Here is a 14,568-nt window from a genome sequence, read left to right as displayed (position 1 = left end):
CATACCTGCTATGTGGTAGTCAAACCTGCAAAATTTGTGATCCTAGTTATTGGGTAGCTGAAATATCGAATAGATTTGAAATCTACAAAACGCATGTATACAGAAGAATTCTCAATCGCCTATCATTTCATTTCGTATGAGGTTCTTACAACATATCGAACTTCAAAATGATCATATGGATAAACTAGTTGGTGGTGAATTGTCATCAATGGATAAAGCATAATGCTGGATCCAAGCAGATGCTGACGGTAATGTCGGAAACGCTAGAGAAAGCTAGCATATAAGTTTAACGTGATGTCATTGCGTTAGAGGGGCGATTGCAGACACAATTTGATAGCCATATCAAAACAAACGGCAGGACGAGTTGTGTTAAAGAAAAAACAAGGAATGTTGCTTGGTCAGCCTCATTCACAGTAATGGGACCCATTTGAATGTCTGAATGTTACTACTTTTGGTAGTTTGACAGTAAATATTTACAATCATCCAAAATACTCGTGCTTCAACCATGAAATGTAGTAATTGATTCACTGCTTTCAAAAAGGTACATATACATTTGCTTTGTGTTGAAAGGTTCTTAATTGTGTAAAAGATGTAATCTAACGGCATGTTGCCCATATCAAGTAGGCACTACGTTTATTCGAACAGATTTTATATAAGATTTTATATATTGTATATCGGATCAAAATCTATCCATACTATGTGAAAGCCAGTGTTTGAGGAGAGAACTGCATTGGACAAACCTACATCTGGAAGTATGTATTTCCTAAGGCAACATCTCCCTCAAACGGGCAGTCTCTATTGCTCATGATTGCATCGGACAAACGTACTTCTGGCCTTTTATTATACTGTATGATTTTCATGATTTATGAAAAATCAGTCTTGTATAGTTTTATCTATATTCAACCAACACTACAGCCAAGTCAATGCCTAGTCTGGGATGCTGAGGAAAACCCTTATTAATGTATTTTTATGTCTAGTTCAGTACTCTGGATGACCACCCTTGTATAACACCCCCCCCCCCCTTAGAATCCCCCTGACTCCACTGAGCCAAGAAGTAGGTTTGTTTTGCAAATTAAAAGTTTTATTTGAGAATTTAAACAATATATAGATATCACACTTTATAATAAATTAATATCTGATAGTACACTTAGACATATGATGTTGATCAACAATGGGTAATCTGGCACTAGCGCACCTTTTACAATCAATGAGGAATTAGTATAGGATGGATAAAGTAGCAAAAATACTTTTATGATTTCAAGGGAAAAGCAATGAGGAATAAAATGCAGTACAGAAATACTTTGATTTTAGCAAAAGATAAGATAATCACTTTTTCTCTGGCAATTCACCCCCCTCCCCTATGCAATGTAAGAAATGGAAGGAGATGGAAAGAGGAGCACACAGTTCTCAGGAATGCAATCAAATACAATACGAAATTCAGTAACACCCCCTCACCCCTCCCCCCAGCAAGCTTGGAGGAAACGGGTAGGAGTTTGAAACACAGTCCCAAAATGCTTTTTAAATGTGATGGCAATGGATGGGAAAATGTGCCGATGATTTTAATTCCCTCTAGAGATTCAGGGTGAGTGGGAGATGTGTGTTGGTATTAGTTCAGGCTCACTGTAGCAATGCTCTGAGTTATTACCAAGTTGCAAACGGATTTTAACAAAGGAAAGAATGGAGCTGCTATTTTGACAAGTGGAGAAATTGAGCCAAAATCGCAGTAAATTTCCAGAGTGCGTAAATCGTGATTGCGGAAAAAGTATAAGGAGTAGGAAAGTTAAATTTCGTTCCTAGCCCAAACGGTTCCAGAGATACGGACGATTAAATAAAGGTAGATTTTCGGATTTAAAGTAAAACTCAAAATGACAGGTGACAGCTTGCAGCTGCAGAATTGACAGGTGACACGATTTCTAGGAGGCAGTTCTATTTAGGTGAAAATAGTTTGGATTAGATTATTTTAACTAAGAGATTGGTTCTGCTAGGTACTCACAATATAAATTTGAACTAGGCCTCATCACGGATCTGGTCAACACGTCCGGCTTCGGTTCTGTCTGCTCGGCGGGGCAATTAGGCACCGGTTCTGCTCACAGCGATCTGGGTCAGCTCTGCTCTGTTGGTCTAGCCTCTCTGGATTCAGCGGCCTCTGGTTCTGGATACTGCTCTGCTTTCCGGTCCGGATCAAGTGGATCTGGATGTAACACTGCTTTCTGGGTACTGGCAAGAGTTCTTGGTAAAAGAATTCCTACAGCTCGCCCGGCTGTGGAATAGTTTGCAAATGATTTTGAGGCCTGCTGACAACTACTTTTGCTTGCAGTGGGCCTTCTTGGTTCAAAGTTCTGTAGTCTCTGTTTAGCTTGGAAGTCTAAGTGTTGGATCTCTGGATGTGAAGTCGTCGGTCAGCATGCTCTGCAGCAAATGGAATTGAATCTCTCTACCTGTCCAACCAGGCTCTTTTTGTGTTTTGGAAATGGGTATGTGCCTGGGCCTAGCTAAGCCTGCCCCTCTCTGCTTGTCATTGGCCCAATTCTCCCCTCTCCCATGATTGGGGGAAGGAAATGGATTGTCATCATGATGAGGTCTGTTTATGGGTCAGGGGATCCTCCCCTGGTCAGTTTGCCCACAAATCTATATTTGATTCAAATACATCCTTCCCAGATATACAATTTGTTGAAATTACATGTGCACATTATATATTCCTTATGGTCCATGCTTGTCCGCCTCTGATCTTCCTGGGGGCTTGCATTCAAAAATGACATTTTGCGCTTTTTAACTGGTTTTGCAATATCGGACATTTACCCAAAATTACACACATGTGCGCAAGGAGTATGGACATTAATTGATGAAGTGTCAGATTTTTAACATGCAGACATTTGGAGTGAGACCCTATTTTCTGCTAGCAACCCCCCAGAATACACCACAGGGTCCTAACGCCTCTCAAAATGTTCACAGAAAAATCACAAAAATAATGATATTACTTATATAATTCTGACAAGTCCGCACTATGAGTTATCAATCTTTTTAAAATTATGCCCTGGTCAAAAAGGGGTGTGGCTTCCCACATCACAGGGTGGAATAACTGGTTTATCCACTTCCCGCAAGCTCAGCTGCTAGCAGGGGCACTGCCCCTCCCAGTTTCCCCTAAGAGGAAGCCACTTTACGACGCCCCCAATATAACATTTGCCTGAGTCAAGGGAATTGCATTGTTCTGTTCCTTCCAGTTCCCAGGTGCTCCACCCCTAATCTAATCAGAGAGGTGACAAACACCTTTTGGCAAGGGGCAGCAGGATGCAGCTAGGCCTGGGTAGAGTGGCTGAACAGGTTTCTCCTGTCGGGGGTAGTTGTCAGGCAGAATCCAGTTTCACTAAGCCAGGTTTCAGCTAAATGTCACTTTTTGTTCCCAGTTTTCTACATTCAAATCAAACTGACAATTTGTACCTATACATTAAATAATTACTTCCTTAAAGTCATTTCAGAATATGGTTTTACATTCTTCCACCTCTTAGCAAGTCTTTCCTTGGTCTGGTTTTGTTTCATTTGTGCAGTTTTACACAAAAGTCTGGTGGTTTTAAAACGCCGGCTTTCTGATAGTGGTGAGTACTGGTAATGCAACCATTTTTGGGATTAAGAAAATTAATTCCCCACAGTTCTGAATTGCTTTTTTGGCAATCAGCATTGCCATTCCCAATGGTTTCCGGCTACTGTGTGTAGCCCAATGGTGGTTTTAGGCAGTGCCCTCCTGTGCTCACAACATGGGCAAAAATGGGTGGCAGCCTATTCTTCATGTTTTCCCTGTGCACTCTCTGGGGAGTTCTGGCCATCGTGATGTTTTCCATGCCAGTACTGCACAGTTTTATTGTAGGGCTTGGATGCATGGGTAAAAACATCCCACAGTAATGTTCATACAATATTCACTTAATTTCAAGGTCTTTCATGATTAGATGCAGCTGGATCCTAATATTTTTATGACAGTGTCTTTAACCATGTTGATTGTGTGTCTTCTATGCAATAAGCATCTATATTCAGGAGGAAATGTCAACTCGTATCACACATTTATATCAATGTAGGTTACAATCTTCATGCCACAGAGAATAACATAATTAGTCTCTCAAGCCAGTAGCATTGCCACAAAGACCATCTTTTATAGATGCCCATGTTAATTGTCTTAATGCGCGTGTTCCTGTTGCCTGCAATGTGTGTCTTGTGCTTTACGATTTTGCTGGTGTTCAGTGAGGTAGTCTGGCACCACCCCTATAGTATGGTGTCATTTCTTTTCATTTTATTTTTTGCTAGTTTTTGATGTGTGATGCATCAATCCACCCTCTATACTCCTAATAACCGCTTGTACTGCTGCACTTAGCCATGTGTTAGTTGCTATAGCTACAAGTATGTCTATTTGGTTGTGGTTCAGTGATACCCATACAATTCCCTGAGGCGTGACTTTGCTCTTGCACATTTTCTTTTTATTGTGAGTAAATTGCTGAACACGTATAGCTTATGAGGACATATTTGTTCAAATCATTTCTGCTAGATTAATGGTTTGTTTTTCTTTTTCAGAGTTTGAGTTTGAACTTTTTTGGGGAAGAATTCTTCAACTGGAATTCCACCCTTCTGTTTGAAGTTGTGGTTAAGAAGAGATTCCTTATTTGATGCTGCGTTCTAAACGTGGGGCTCTTATAGTGGATACTGAAAACCTGGAAGTGAAACCTGTTATGATCTCAAAGTGGATCTTTTCTTCCCAATGTTGTGAACAGGAAGCCGACTTTTAGTAGATTTGACCAGGATTTGGATCCCATTCATCAATGTGCTGCAGTCCTAGGCAAGGATCTTTTACTCTGTCATTTTGCGTAATGTGAATGAGACACTGGCGGTAAGGAATGAACAGTTAGGCTGCCAGGGGCGCCTTGAATCCCGTATTGATGATCGGTTTCAAACAAAGCCAACGATCTTTGCGGATGAAAGGACATGTGGTTCACACACTGGCAATGCCTTTAGTTTCTGTTTAGGGAACTAAGAATGGAGTGAATGTTCAAAGGATTCTTTTTATTAATCTAGTTTTATGACTGCTCCCATTCATAAAAATGAAGACACTGTAGCCTTCAAAATGGAACCCACATTTTACGAACTTCTGTGAAACACCATATGACTGGAACAGGGCACGAAGTTGTTTATTTTTTTTGAATTGTGGAATTTGGTCCAGGTTGATGCTGGTTTTCTGCTTGCATATCCTGAGGCCCACTGGCCACATGTATCCTTCCAGGGCGTTCAGTGTTTTTCTGCAATGCTGGCTGCAGCTTAGGTGATGTGAACCCCACAGGATTTTGCACGGATTCGATAAAAAGAAATGTCGTTTTAATGAAGTGAACGTGTAAGACCTTTCTTTTCCTATGTGACATTTACCTTTTTAGGTATCCTATTTTTCGTCCCTTGTGTGTGAAAATTTGAAAAGATGTGCAGTTGAAGGAATTAAGGGTGTGTGGCTGGCACACAGTCCAGCTTCGGGTGCATACGTGTAAACCAGCCTCCTTAAAGACACATGTACACCCTAACGGCCTAAGAAAACCGGTAGTTACTTTATTTTCTGCAGAAATAAAGGAAGAACTATTCAGCTTGGAACACACGGAGCAACTGGAAAAAAACAGCACACGCTTGGTAAGTTTTATTGATCTATACTTGTGTAATGTAATAGATTTTACAGTTAAAAATAAGGAACCGACATTTGACAAACCTTCGGAAGCACCACATCTCGGTGTGTATGTGTATACAGTTTTAGGAAGGTAGACGGTGCATATTGACAATTGGGGACTGATGGGTGGCTTACCTTTTTTTTTTTTTTTTAGTAGGAAGCAAACGGGGTCTTGTTCCATGTTTCTCTTTGTCCATTACAGTGGTTAGTTTCCTGCAGGTTAAAGTATTCATATCAATCTGGGTATGGAGGAGGGTGGGATTTGACCTTCAGTTTTGCAGAGTCTGAGTGAGTTTGCAGTGTGGGGAAGTGAGTGTAGAGAGGTGCAGTCGGTTTCAAAGTAGCCAGCCACAAGGGCATGTGCTTCGAACTGTTGCTGATTTTTGCATACTTGCCCCACCTTGTAGATGCTGATCTGGAAATGAGGTTTGATGCCTCAGTTTACTAACCGGAGACACTGGACCTAAATGGCGCAACATGACTTTGTTCCAGCCTGGCTTAATTTCTCAACACCTCAGTCCACAAAGGTAATATCTATGGTTAAATTTCACACCACTCAAGAGTTGTTAACAGTGAAATTCCAAGTCCATGCAACTAATTCTGGAATTGGCAGGGTAAGGGCCTTAATCAAAAAGGCAACAATGTGGTGTATAAGGTTTAAGTTAAACATGTTCTTGATGTTAATATGTCGCTGCTTGGATTAAACCCAAGCGGAAATGCCTTATTTTAAGCCAGATGTGGGTTGAAAATCCTAACTAGCCACTTGAAGGCTAGCATCTCACCAATATTGGAGGATAAAATCGGGGCATTTGCCCACTTGCAATCACTACTTTTACATGTACCAATGTATGAAAATCCATTTTTTCCCCATATCTGGTTGTGGGGAGAGTGCTCGGGCACATCACATTGGCTTTCTGATTGCTTAAGCTTGTGCTCACACAACAATGGTTCATGTTCATTTCCCTTTATGGTTTCAACCCACAATTTGGGTAATTTTCTTTCTGGTTATTTAGCTTGTTTTTGCTTTCAAGTCTAGACTGGCAGTTGGTGTAATGGATAGGCTTGCAAGAATGCACCCATCCTCATTAGAAGCATATGTTTCATGAAGCAGTTTTAACGTTTTACTTTTGAAACCGTCTTGCGCAACAATGAATTGATGCCACTATTACGTTTCTTTGGGTGGATATTTTAGAGTTTGAATTGCCACAGACTTAATTTGTGATCTGCAATGCCATAGGAAAGCTTACACCACATTGCAATATGCTTGAAGACCTGCCGTGGCATTGCATCCCACATGTCTTAGCAATTCAACCTTTTTAAAAAGGTTTTCTAAATAACGAATGCATGAAAGATTTGTTTTCCGTTTGACAACAGATTGTTTTAAGGGTTTTTAATAAGGCAGTACATTTTTCAAAAAGATTGTCCGTAACGCTGATGGTCTGGGGACACTGATTAGCAGCTGAAACTGCAGATCTCTACTTTTTCGTTGATCTGCTGTATCTTTTTTGAACTCTCTTACCCTCAGAAATTATTACAATCTTTCGCCTTTTGGAAATCATTTTAAATCTTTGCTGCAGAAGGATTAGTTGCATCTGTACCTTTTTTGAAACCATTGACCATGAAGTTCTCATTCATGTTTGAACGAATCATAAATGCAATACAGATAACCGATATATTTTGTATCCCCCCTTCCTGATTGAGACTTTAGTAGCTTGCCCTGAGGTGGAAATAATGCTGCTAGAAAAGCGTAAAGAGCCAAGGGGCCACATTTGTTGAACTGTGATGGCTGTATCGGCCCTCAAAATATACCTGCCGACTAGCAAGCATAATACCAAAGAAGGCATGTATGATCAAGTCTTGTGTGATCAATCATGAACTGTGCACAGGCAGTTGAATGTCAGACTGGTACAAATTGTGTTCCTGGTTCAGGGAATGGTAGCACTCTGCTTCTCTTTCTAGAAAGAGATGCAACAAATATAGGAAAGCATTTATTTACATTTTCTAGCAGCTTGCGAGTGTGGTGTCTACTTGTCCATGATTGGAGGCTTGGGCAGGAACTTTTGGATTGCAAGTGTATTTAAAAGATATGTATTTATAATGCACTTAAAACCCAGAGGTTTCTAAGTGCAGACTCGTAGATCGAACCAGTGGTGGTCCGTGTCGTCTTGCTTCCCAGGCGAGCACGTTGCCCCAGAGGTATCCTCCCGAGATGGAGAAAATCGAAATTGTTAATCTGACGCACTGTGAGACTGCAAAGCAAAAAGTGCCAAATAGGCTACTTCATGAAGTCCTGTTCCATGGTCCCTTAAGTAAGTAGTTAAGTCGGTTATGCGATTTTTACCAACTGGTAAATTTACCAAAGTGGTAAATTTCATTGTGGACAAAATACTGATAATCACTTTTTTTTAAATTTGGTGACAGCCCCTCCCCCTGAAGGGGCCCCTGAGGGACCCTCGAATGTGGAAACAAGACACTATCACCACACACAAACTGATAACGCCAGACACAAAATCTAGGGTTTATTGCAAACTAAATAGTCCCAGTTGGCCAAATGGTCCCACGTCCCGCGTCTAACAGACCTCGGAGGACGCGAGAATCGTACATCAGTAACATATATACAAAATTAGCATCTTACAATCAGTAATGACACATTTGATGCCGCCCCTAATTCATTCCCTTTGAATTGGAGGCGATGATTGACCATAGTGACGAATATGGCACCTAAGACCATTATATTTAGCAACAGTTTATAATCTCGGACCTACAGACACAAGTCTTTATTTTAAAGAACACAACGCTTCTGTTTTCGTGGACAAGCTGTGCGTAGGGGAGGGCGCTTTCCAGGCCTTGCTATCTCCTGGTTTCTATTCACGATCTAGAGGTCAGCTTTCTCTCTGGGGCCCTCACAGTGCTCAAGAAGGGGGGCTGCAAAGAACATAATTTAAACCTTTTAATATTAGTTTCGTACATTGCTATTCTTCTAGGGAGACTCGCTGGCATCTGTGTACTGATTAGAATGCCTTGCTCCTCGCCTCCAAGGAGACGTGAGGGAGGGAACAGGGCATTTCTGTCTGGCTTACGGCGTTATGTTTCAACATGCCTTTTAACAACCTTGGACCATTGAAGCAAATAATATCTCAGCATAGCAGTTTTACATGAGGCAAAGAGGCAGCGTTGGAGAAAACAAAGAGAATACAAAATGGCGATTTTGGTCATCTTAAAATGGCTCCACTCTAGTTAAGCTAATGACTATATAATGACTAATAACTATATCTTCTTAACACTGAAAATGAGGCGGTTGGTCTTCGGCCAACCAAGTATCCTACATTGCCTTCTGTTAAAGGGGCATCTAATTTTTCTAGACTGACACCCCAAGCACCTCATTTTTTCCTCCCTTAACGCCACGCCATCCCGACCCATTTGAACCCTTTGACCCCACTACACTTGGTTTATTTTTTTTCTCGGTATTCTGGTTCTCGCTGAAATTTACCACTCTAATGTTTTCATTAAATTGACTGGGTAGCATTAAATCTTATTCCAGGCTTTCCTGGATTGTCTTGCCTTTCTTGGTGTACTTTGGAATAGCTGAGCTGTCCTGCGGTGCTTTGGTGTGTGCACTCAACTGTAAACTAATGCATTTTCTTTATAGCTAGAATATTTACAATTGTCTTAAGAGCCAGACACTGGGAGTGCCCGCCAGTATTGAGTGCTTTCAATGCTTCTACCTTGAACGGTTTAGCCCTGCTGCAGTCCTTGATTTGGCAATTTATAAATACCACTTGATATTCTAGATGGTGTAAGAAACAGAGCATATTGTTAGTCTGTCACCAAGTAGTGGTACTCGGGAGAGAAAAATGATTGCTCAGTAAGTATAGTTTGGCTTGTGCATAGGCTCACTAATGAGGATTCAATAATGTCTAGTTAATGGCACCAGCCAACCTTATTTCGGTCTACCCCGCACCCTCTTTACCTCTGATACTCGTGCACCCTACTTTGTTCTGCGCACTTTTGCTTCCCAGCTAGGTTCACACTTTATAAATCTCAGGCATACATGCCAAAAAAGTGTGGGCTTTGTCTGCAATTTGTTATAGGCCTAGTGTCTTATAGTGTTGATTGTTGGTAATCTGAGCATTTGACGACAAAGGCAGCAGGCATTTGCTCTGTAAGGGATGTTGTCCTTATAGGGCTTATTTTGCTAGCCACACGTCACTTATTTAAACAGAAGGTTCCAGGCTGTTACCCAATCTGAAATACTTTCTAGATTCTTATAGTTTTATTATGTTTGTGTGCTTTAGAAGAACCAATAACGAACACCATTAGAATAGCTGGAGCGGCAGGCATGGCCGGGAGTACTGGGGAACGTACCACATTAACAGGGCTTGATTGGGCTGTTAACAATGCTTTAACTGCATAAGTCAATTCAGGCCTTTCTTTTAATGTTTGGATAAAACCCCATTGAAATGTTGGGGGCACCAATATTGCCAGATGTAAATTTCTACTTTGTCAAATAATTTTCTAGTCCCAATTGCAAAGCAAATTAGCCGTGTACAGTGACAATATGGTTGTATCCTGCAGGACGGAACACAGGACCTGTCCTCTGTGGGAAGGATGGATTTAGTGAGGATTGTGCGATGAGCTTTTACCTGTCAAAAGTAGAAGTTAAGGGAGTCACAAAAACCTGTGGCCTGCCACCTGAAAGATTGTTGGACTTGTAGGGGTTTGTCAATGGTATGGGGACTGAAGATTGCTGATGGACAAACATTTGTTGCCCATAAGGGTGGATGGATTCTGAGTATTGTCGCCAGGGTAAAATGCTAGATTTCACCTGGTAGATTCTGGACGTCTCACTCAAAGGAAAGATGGTTAACATAAATGTACCTACTAAAATAATTGGTTCGGGGGGGGGGGGCGGAAAGCATGACGAGTGAAGGATGGGTGGCTCGCTCTACTGATATATGGAGGGGATGGAGCATATGCCCCTGAAGGAAATGTGGATTCTGGGGATGTACTCATGGACCCTACCCCCTCCCCCCCGCCCCCATAACAAGTACCGGTTAGGGTATCTGCATAAGTTATTGAAAACAGTTGGGTCACTTCTTATCAGGTATTTTTGTTTCAATCAAAAAATCAATGTGTTAATTTCTCATTGGCCATGCAGAATGGACTCCTGCAGGCTGAAATGTGTAGGAGTGCAACTTTGCCTCCCCGCACATTACAATGGCCTGTGTCCGCAGGATGTTGTTGTTCTGGCTTCACTGGGCATTTCCAGAAAACCAAATGGGAGCGGTTTGACAACCCCCCCCCCCACTGCCCGCTTTGTCAGTTTTATAACCAGGCACACTCCAGCCAGGGACTCCTTCCCCGACAATGAACTTGGCACACAATAAAAACGAGTTTTATCTTTAATAAACCATGGATTCGTTTTGAGTCTGCCCCAACCTGCCTTGCACCCGACAATTACAAACGCCCCGTGTCACAATGGACTAGAAATCAGGCCGGTGTGTATCAATACGATATTTATTCATTTATGATTTAATGAAAAAGGAAAACCTATTCAAATTTTTTTTTCACAACAGCCACCAATGTTGGGGCAACCACATGCAATGATTCCTACAGAATAATGGGTTCAAAATCCTAACAGTTATGGATCTTTAATGACAAAAGAGGAAATAACGGTTTTAATGCAAATGATAGCACCAAGGTTAATCACTCCCACTGCAACACTCACCCCCAAACATCAGCTAACTTAATTCCCTTTAAATGGAAGGCAATGGCAAGGAGTAAGGATAGAAAGAATCAAATTTGGATTAAAGCCCACCACCCCAAGATGGGAAGTCGCAAAAGAAAAAGAAAAACCCTTTTTGGAGCAAAGCGGCAGAATCAGATTTGGATGGTAACTCGCCCAGAAACTCACAACTGCTATGGGACACCTAGAAAGGAAATTCGTGATGCTAGACTTGAGATGGGGAAGCTTGGAGACTACTAATTAGTACACCAGGGCAACGTGGACACAAGGCAAGAAAATCGATTTTGGGGAGCCAGCAAATGCAAAAGAGAAATGCAAGCAGCAAATGGAAATTCATTTTTCATGTGATTTGTAATGACAGGTAGCTAAGGAAAGGGCTTGGCTTTCAAAATCGGAAATCTGTTTTTTAATAACAAGGACAGAGGCACGTAACCGGATTCTAGGCACAATGCATTGCTCTCAATGGTAAGGTTTGAGGTTTTCCATGGGACAGATGCAAATTAGGAATTTGTGGGGAATGCATACAATTCGCTGACACATTCGGTTTTCAGTGACGGGAGACTAGCTCTGAGGCTATACTTTAATGACTATAGTTAGTAAAATACTCGACAAAAGTGTTGATTTCGAATAACAATTTTGAACGTGAATTTCAATGGGAGAATTAATTGATTTATTTCCAAATGATACTAAGGATTTATACGGACAACTGAAAGGTTTATCAAAAGAGACGCTAACGCACACAGGCTGATATATAGATTCTTCTGTGGGAATGTGGATGAATTATACTGGCTGTTTTTTTTTAATGTGATTTATGTTACAAAAGGAGAGGGGTGTGCAATTTGGGACTGGGGTTATTTGCTACGTGCAAAAGTAAGCCTTGGTTTGGGATTCTGGACAGCCAGCTGGATCTCAGGACTCTCTGGACAGCTAAGCAAGGGTCTGGTCTCTGCACCCCCTTGGATGGGATCAGCTGCCTCCTCCCTGTCCTTCTCCTGTCCCCCCCCCCACGGATTCTTGTCTCCTGTCTCTAGTACAGTCCCCCCCCCCCTTATATAACCCACATGACATCATTTATTTTACAATCTGGGGGGGAATTACTCTAGAATTACTCCTACCCTGGGATAGGACAGTTCATCATTACTTTCTCCGCTTCCCCCCTCCCCGACCTTATTGGTTCAAGGGGAAAGCACATCATCTGTCTGTCATTTATTATCGTTCTTTGTTCCCAGGTCAGCTTTTTATCAAAACTTGAGTTATGTATCATAACTTCCAACTGACACCGCCATAAGAAATAGATGGGTGGTTTCAGGGGGTCATTGGGAATTAGAAAAGCTGATCGCCAACTCTGCGAGGTAGCATGGCCCTGTGGCACCTTTTTTGCCCTTTTCATGAAAAGCATAATAGTTATCAATCTGCAAATGATTAAGCATGTTCATACTCTAATTTTCCATCTTTACTGGCCATTTCAGTTCACAAAATCCTAGGAACACGCACTTGGTCTCTAAAAATCCGCTTGGAAATCACATGGAAACATATAAAAAAATATTTATTTCTTATTCTGAGTTTGGGAAAAATGCCTAAAATGATGATTAAATCCTATGTCAATTTGGAGGATCTGTCACATATGGGAGGGCGGTTTGTCATCCTCCACCTCCCCCAAGCCAAATGTCTCCCCCTGGCTCAGCTTGCGACTTTAATTGGACCCTTTGAAGTTTGTCAGTTTGTCCTTGGGAGTGGGTGCAAAAGGAACTCGCACTTCTTGGTCAAGCACTACCCACACTTGCTTTCTTTGTCTTCCCTGCTAGTACTGCCTTCTAGTCTGGTAGAGCAGAGGATCATCAAGCCCTCCGCCACAACATTTCGCAATGGTTCACTTATTGGTGCGACTTGAGGTCAGGCTTTCAATTGAGTTTTGTGCCTGAGCCCAAAAAACAGGTTTTACTGGTATTCTGAGCTTTTTTCCGAGGTGACTGCTATCTTGGGGACAAACGTAGTACATTGCGTAGCCAAACCCCCACCCATTGACATTTCTGTGCAAATAAAAGCTATTGTTTCACATTGGCTTTTAAACGTCCTTCTGATTTTCCTTTATACGTGAGCAAGCCGTATTTCATTTAATGTTTGTCATGGGATCTTCTTTTAGTTTGTCCTTTTTGAGTGGGTTTGCATTTACTGTTTGCTCATAGGAGGAGGGGTACGGCCCAGGGTTCTTTTGATTTGACACTGGGATAGAAAGGAAAAACCAAGCAGTTTTTTGTTTGTCCCCCCACCCCCCCATCTGTAGTGTTGAGTGCTGCGTTTCACATGAAAAGGAAAACAAAAGCTGTGTTGGGGTGCAATGTAGAAATCCTGGCCCATGTGAATTAATAAAACAAGGCTGTTTTTTGGAGGAACGCATACCTTTTTGACATTCAAATGGAACAAAACAAACGCAGGGCTGTTCTTCCATGCAGCGTGCAAGTGCTTGCCACACATGTGCCAAGGAAACAAAGCTCAGCTGTTTTTGGTGGCAAGGTTTAATGTCGTTTTTCAGGTGACAGGGATTTCTGTTGGGGCCTGTAAATACACCCCACAGATTCCTGTCTGCATGGTGTGTAGGAGCAGGAAGGCCATCAGAAGCTGCATGCAGCTGACTGCTTACGCTGAAACCCACTTTATGTATGTTTGCTATGCGTGCAAGCAAGGGTTTGTGGCATGTCTAACTGCGGTGTCAGGTTGCAATGTATGGGTGCACGTGTGAGTGAAAGAAAGTGGCATGACTGTTGAAGTGTGGATCAGGGGAGTCGCTGATTTGTGATGGGGAGGGCTACACTGGTGGTACACCTGGCCAGTATGAACATTTTAAGTGCCATGTCTTTTTATTCTCGCCCCATGGCCTAAACAAACTGGAGCATGTGGTATGGTACTTTGATGCAACCAGTATGGAATGGTGCTGGGTTACAATGGTGCATTCACAGATTGCTCCACTCCAAATCCTTTGTGGTTAGTTTGTTCTCTCGCGTTATACTAAAATGCTCTTGCACATTGGGTTTAAACTTTAAACATTAATCTAAACCTCCACTGGTTGTGAGAATTCAGTGGTCCAAGTCTGCCAACTGTAGGAAGAATGGCATTGGCGCGTTTGCAGATGGACGAA

The 14,568-nt window shown here is 41.9% G+C and overlaps 1 protein-coding gene across 2 annotated transcripts in view; it reads left to right on the top strand.

Annotated features, from left to right (window-relative positions):
- GPBP1L1 (GC-rich promoter binding protein 1 like 1) overlaps positions 1–14,568 on the top strand; it is a 602,443-nt gene that overhangs the window by 22,917 nt on the left and 564,958 nt on the right. For both annotated transcript variants that reach the window (XM_069642387.1, XM_069642388.1), the window contains exons 2-3: positions 4,558–5,652; positions 6,094–6,213. In XM_069642387.1, the coding sequence (XP_069498488.1) occupies positions 6,154–6,213 (60 nt within the window). In that variant the 5' untranslated portion in view covers positions 4,558–5,652; positions 6,094–6,153. The remainder of the gene's footprint in view (positions 1–4,557; positions 5,653–6,093; positions 6,214–14,568) is intronic.

Source organism: Ambystoma mexicanum, chromosome 1q (assembly GCF_040938575.1).
Source record: "Ambystoma mexicanum isolate Mex_15411 chromosome 1q, UKY_AmexF1_1, whole genome shotgun sequence".
Taxonomy (NCBI): domain Eukaryota; kingdom Metazoa; phylum Chordata; class Amphibia; order Caudata; family Ambystomatidae; genus Ambystoma; species Ambystoma mexicanum.
This window is presented reverse-complemented; position numbering and strand designations above follow the sequence as displayed.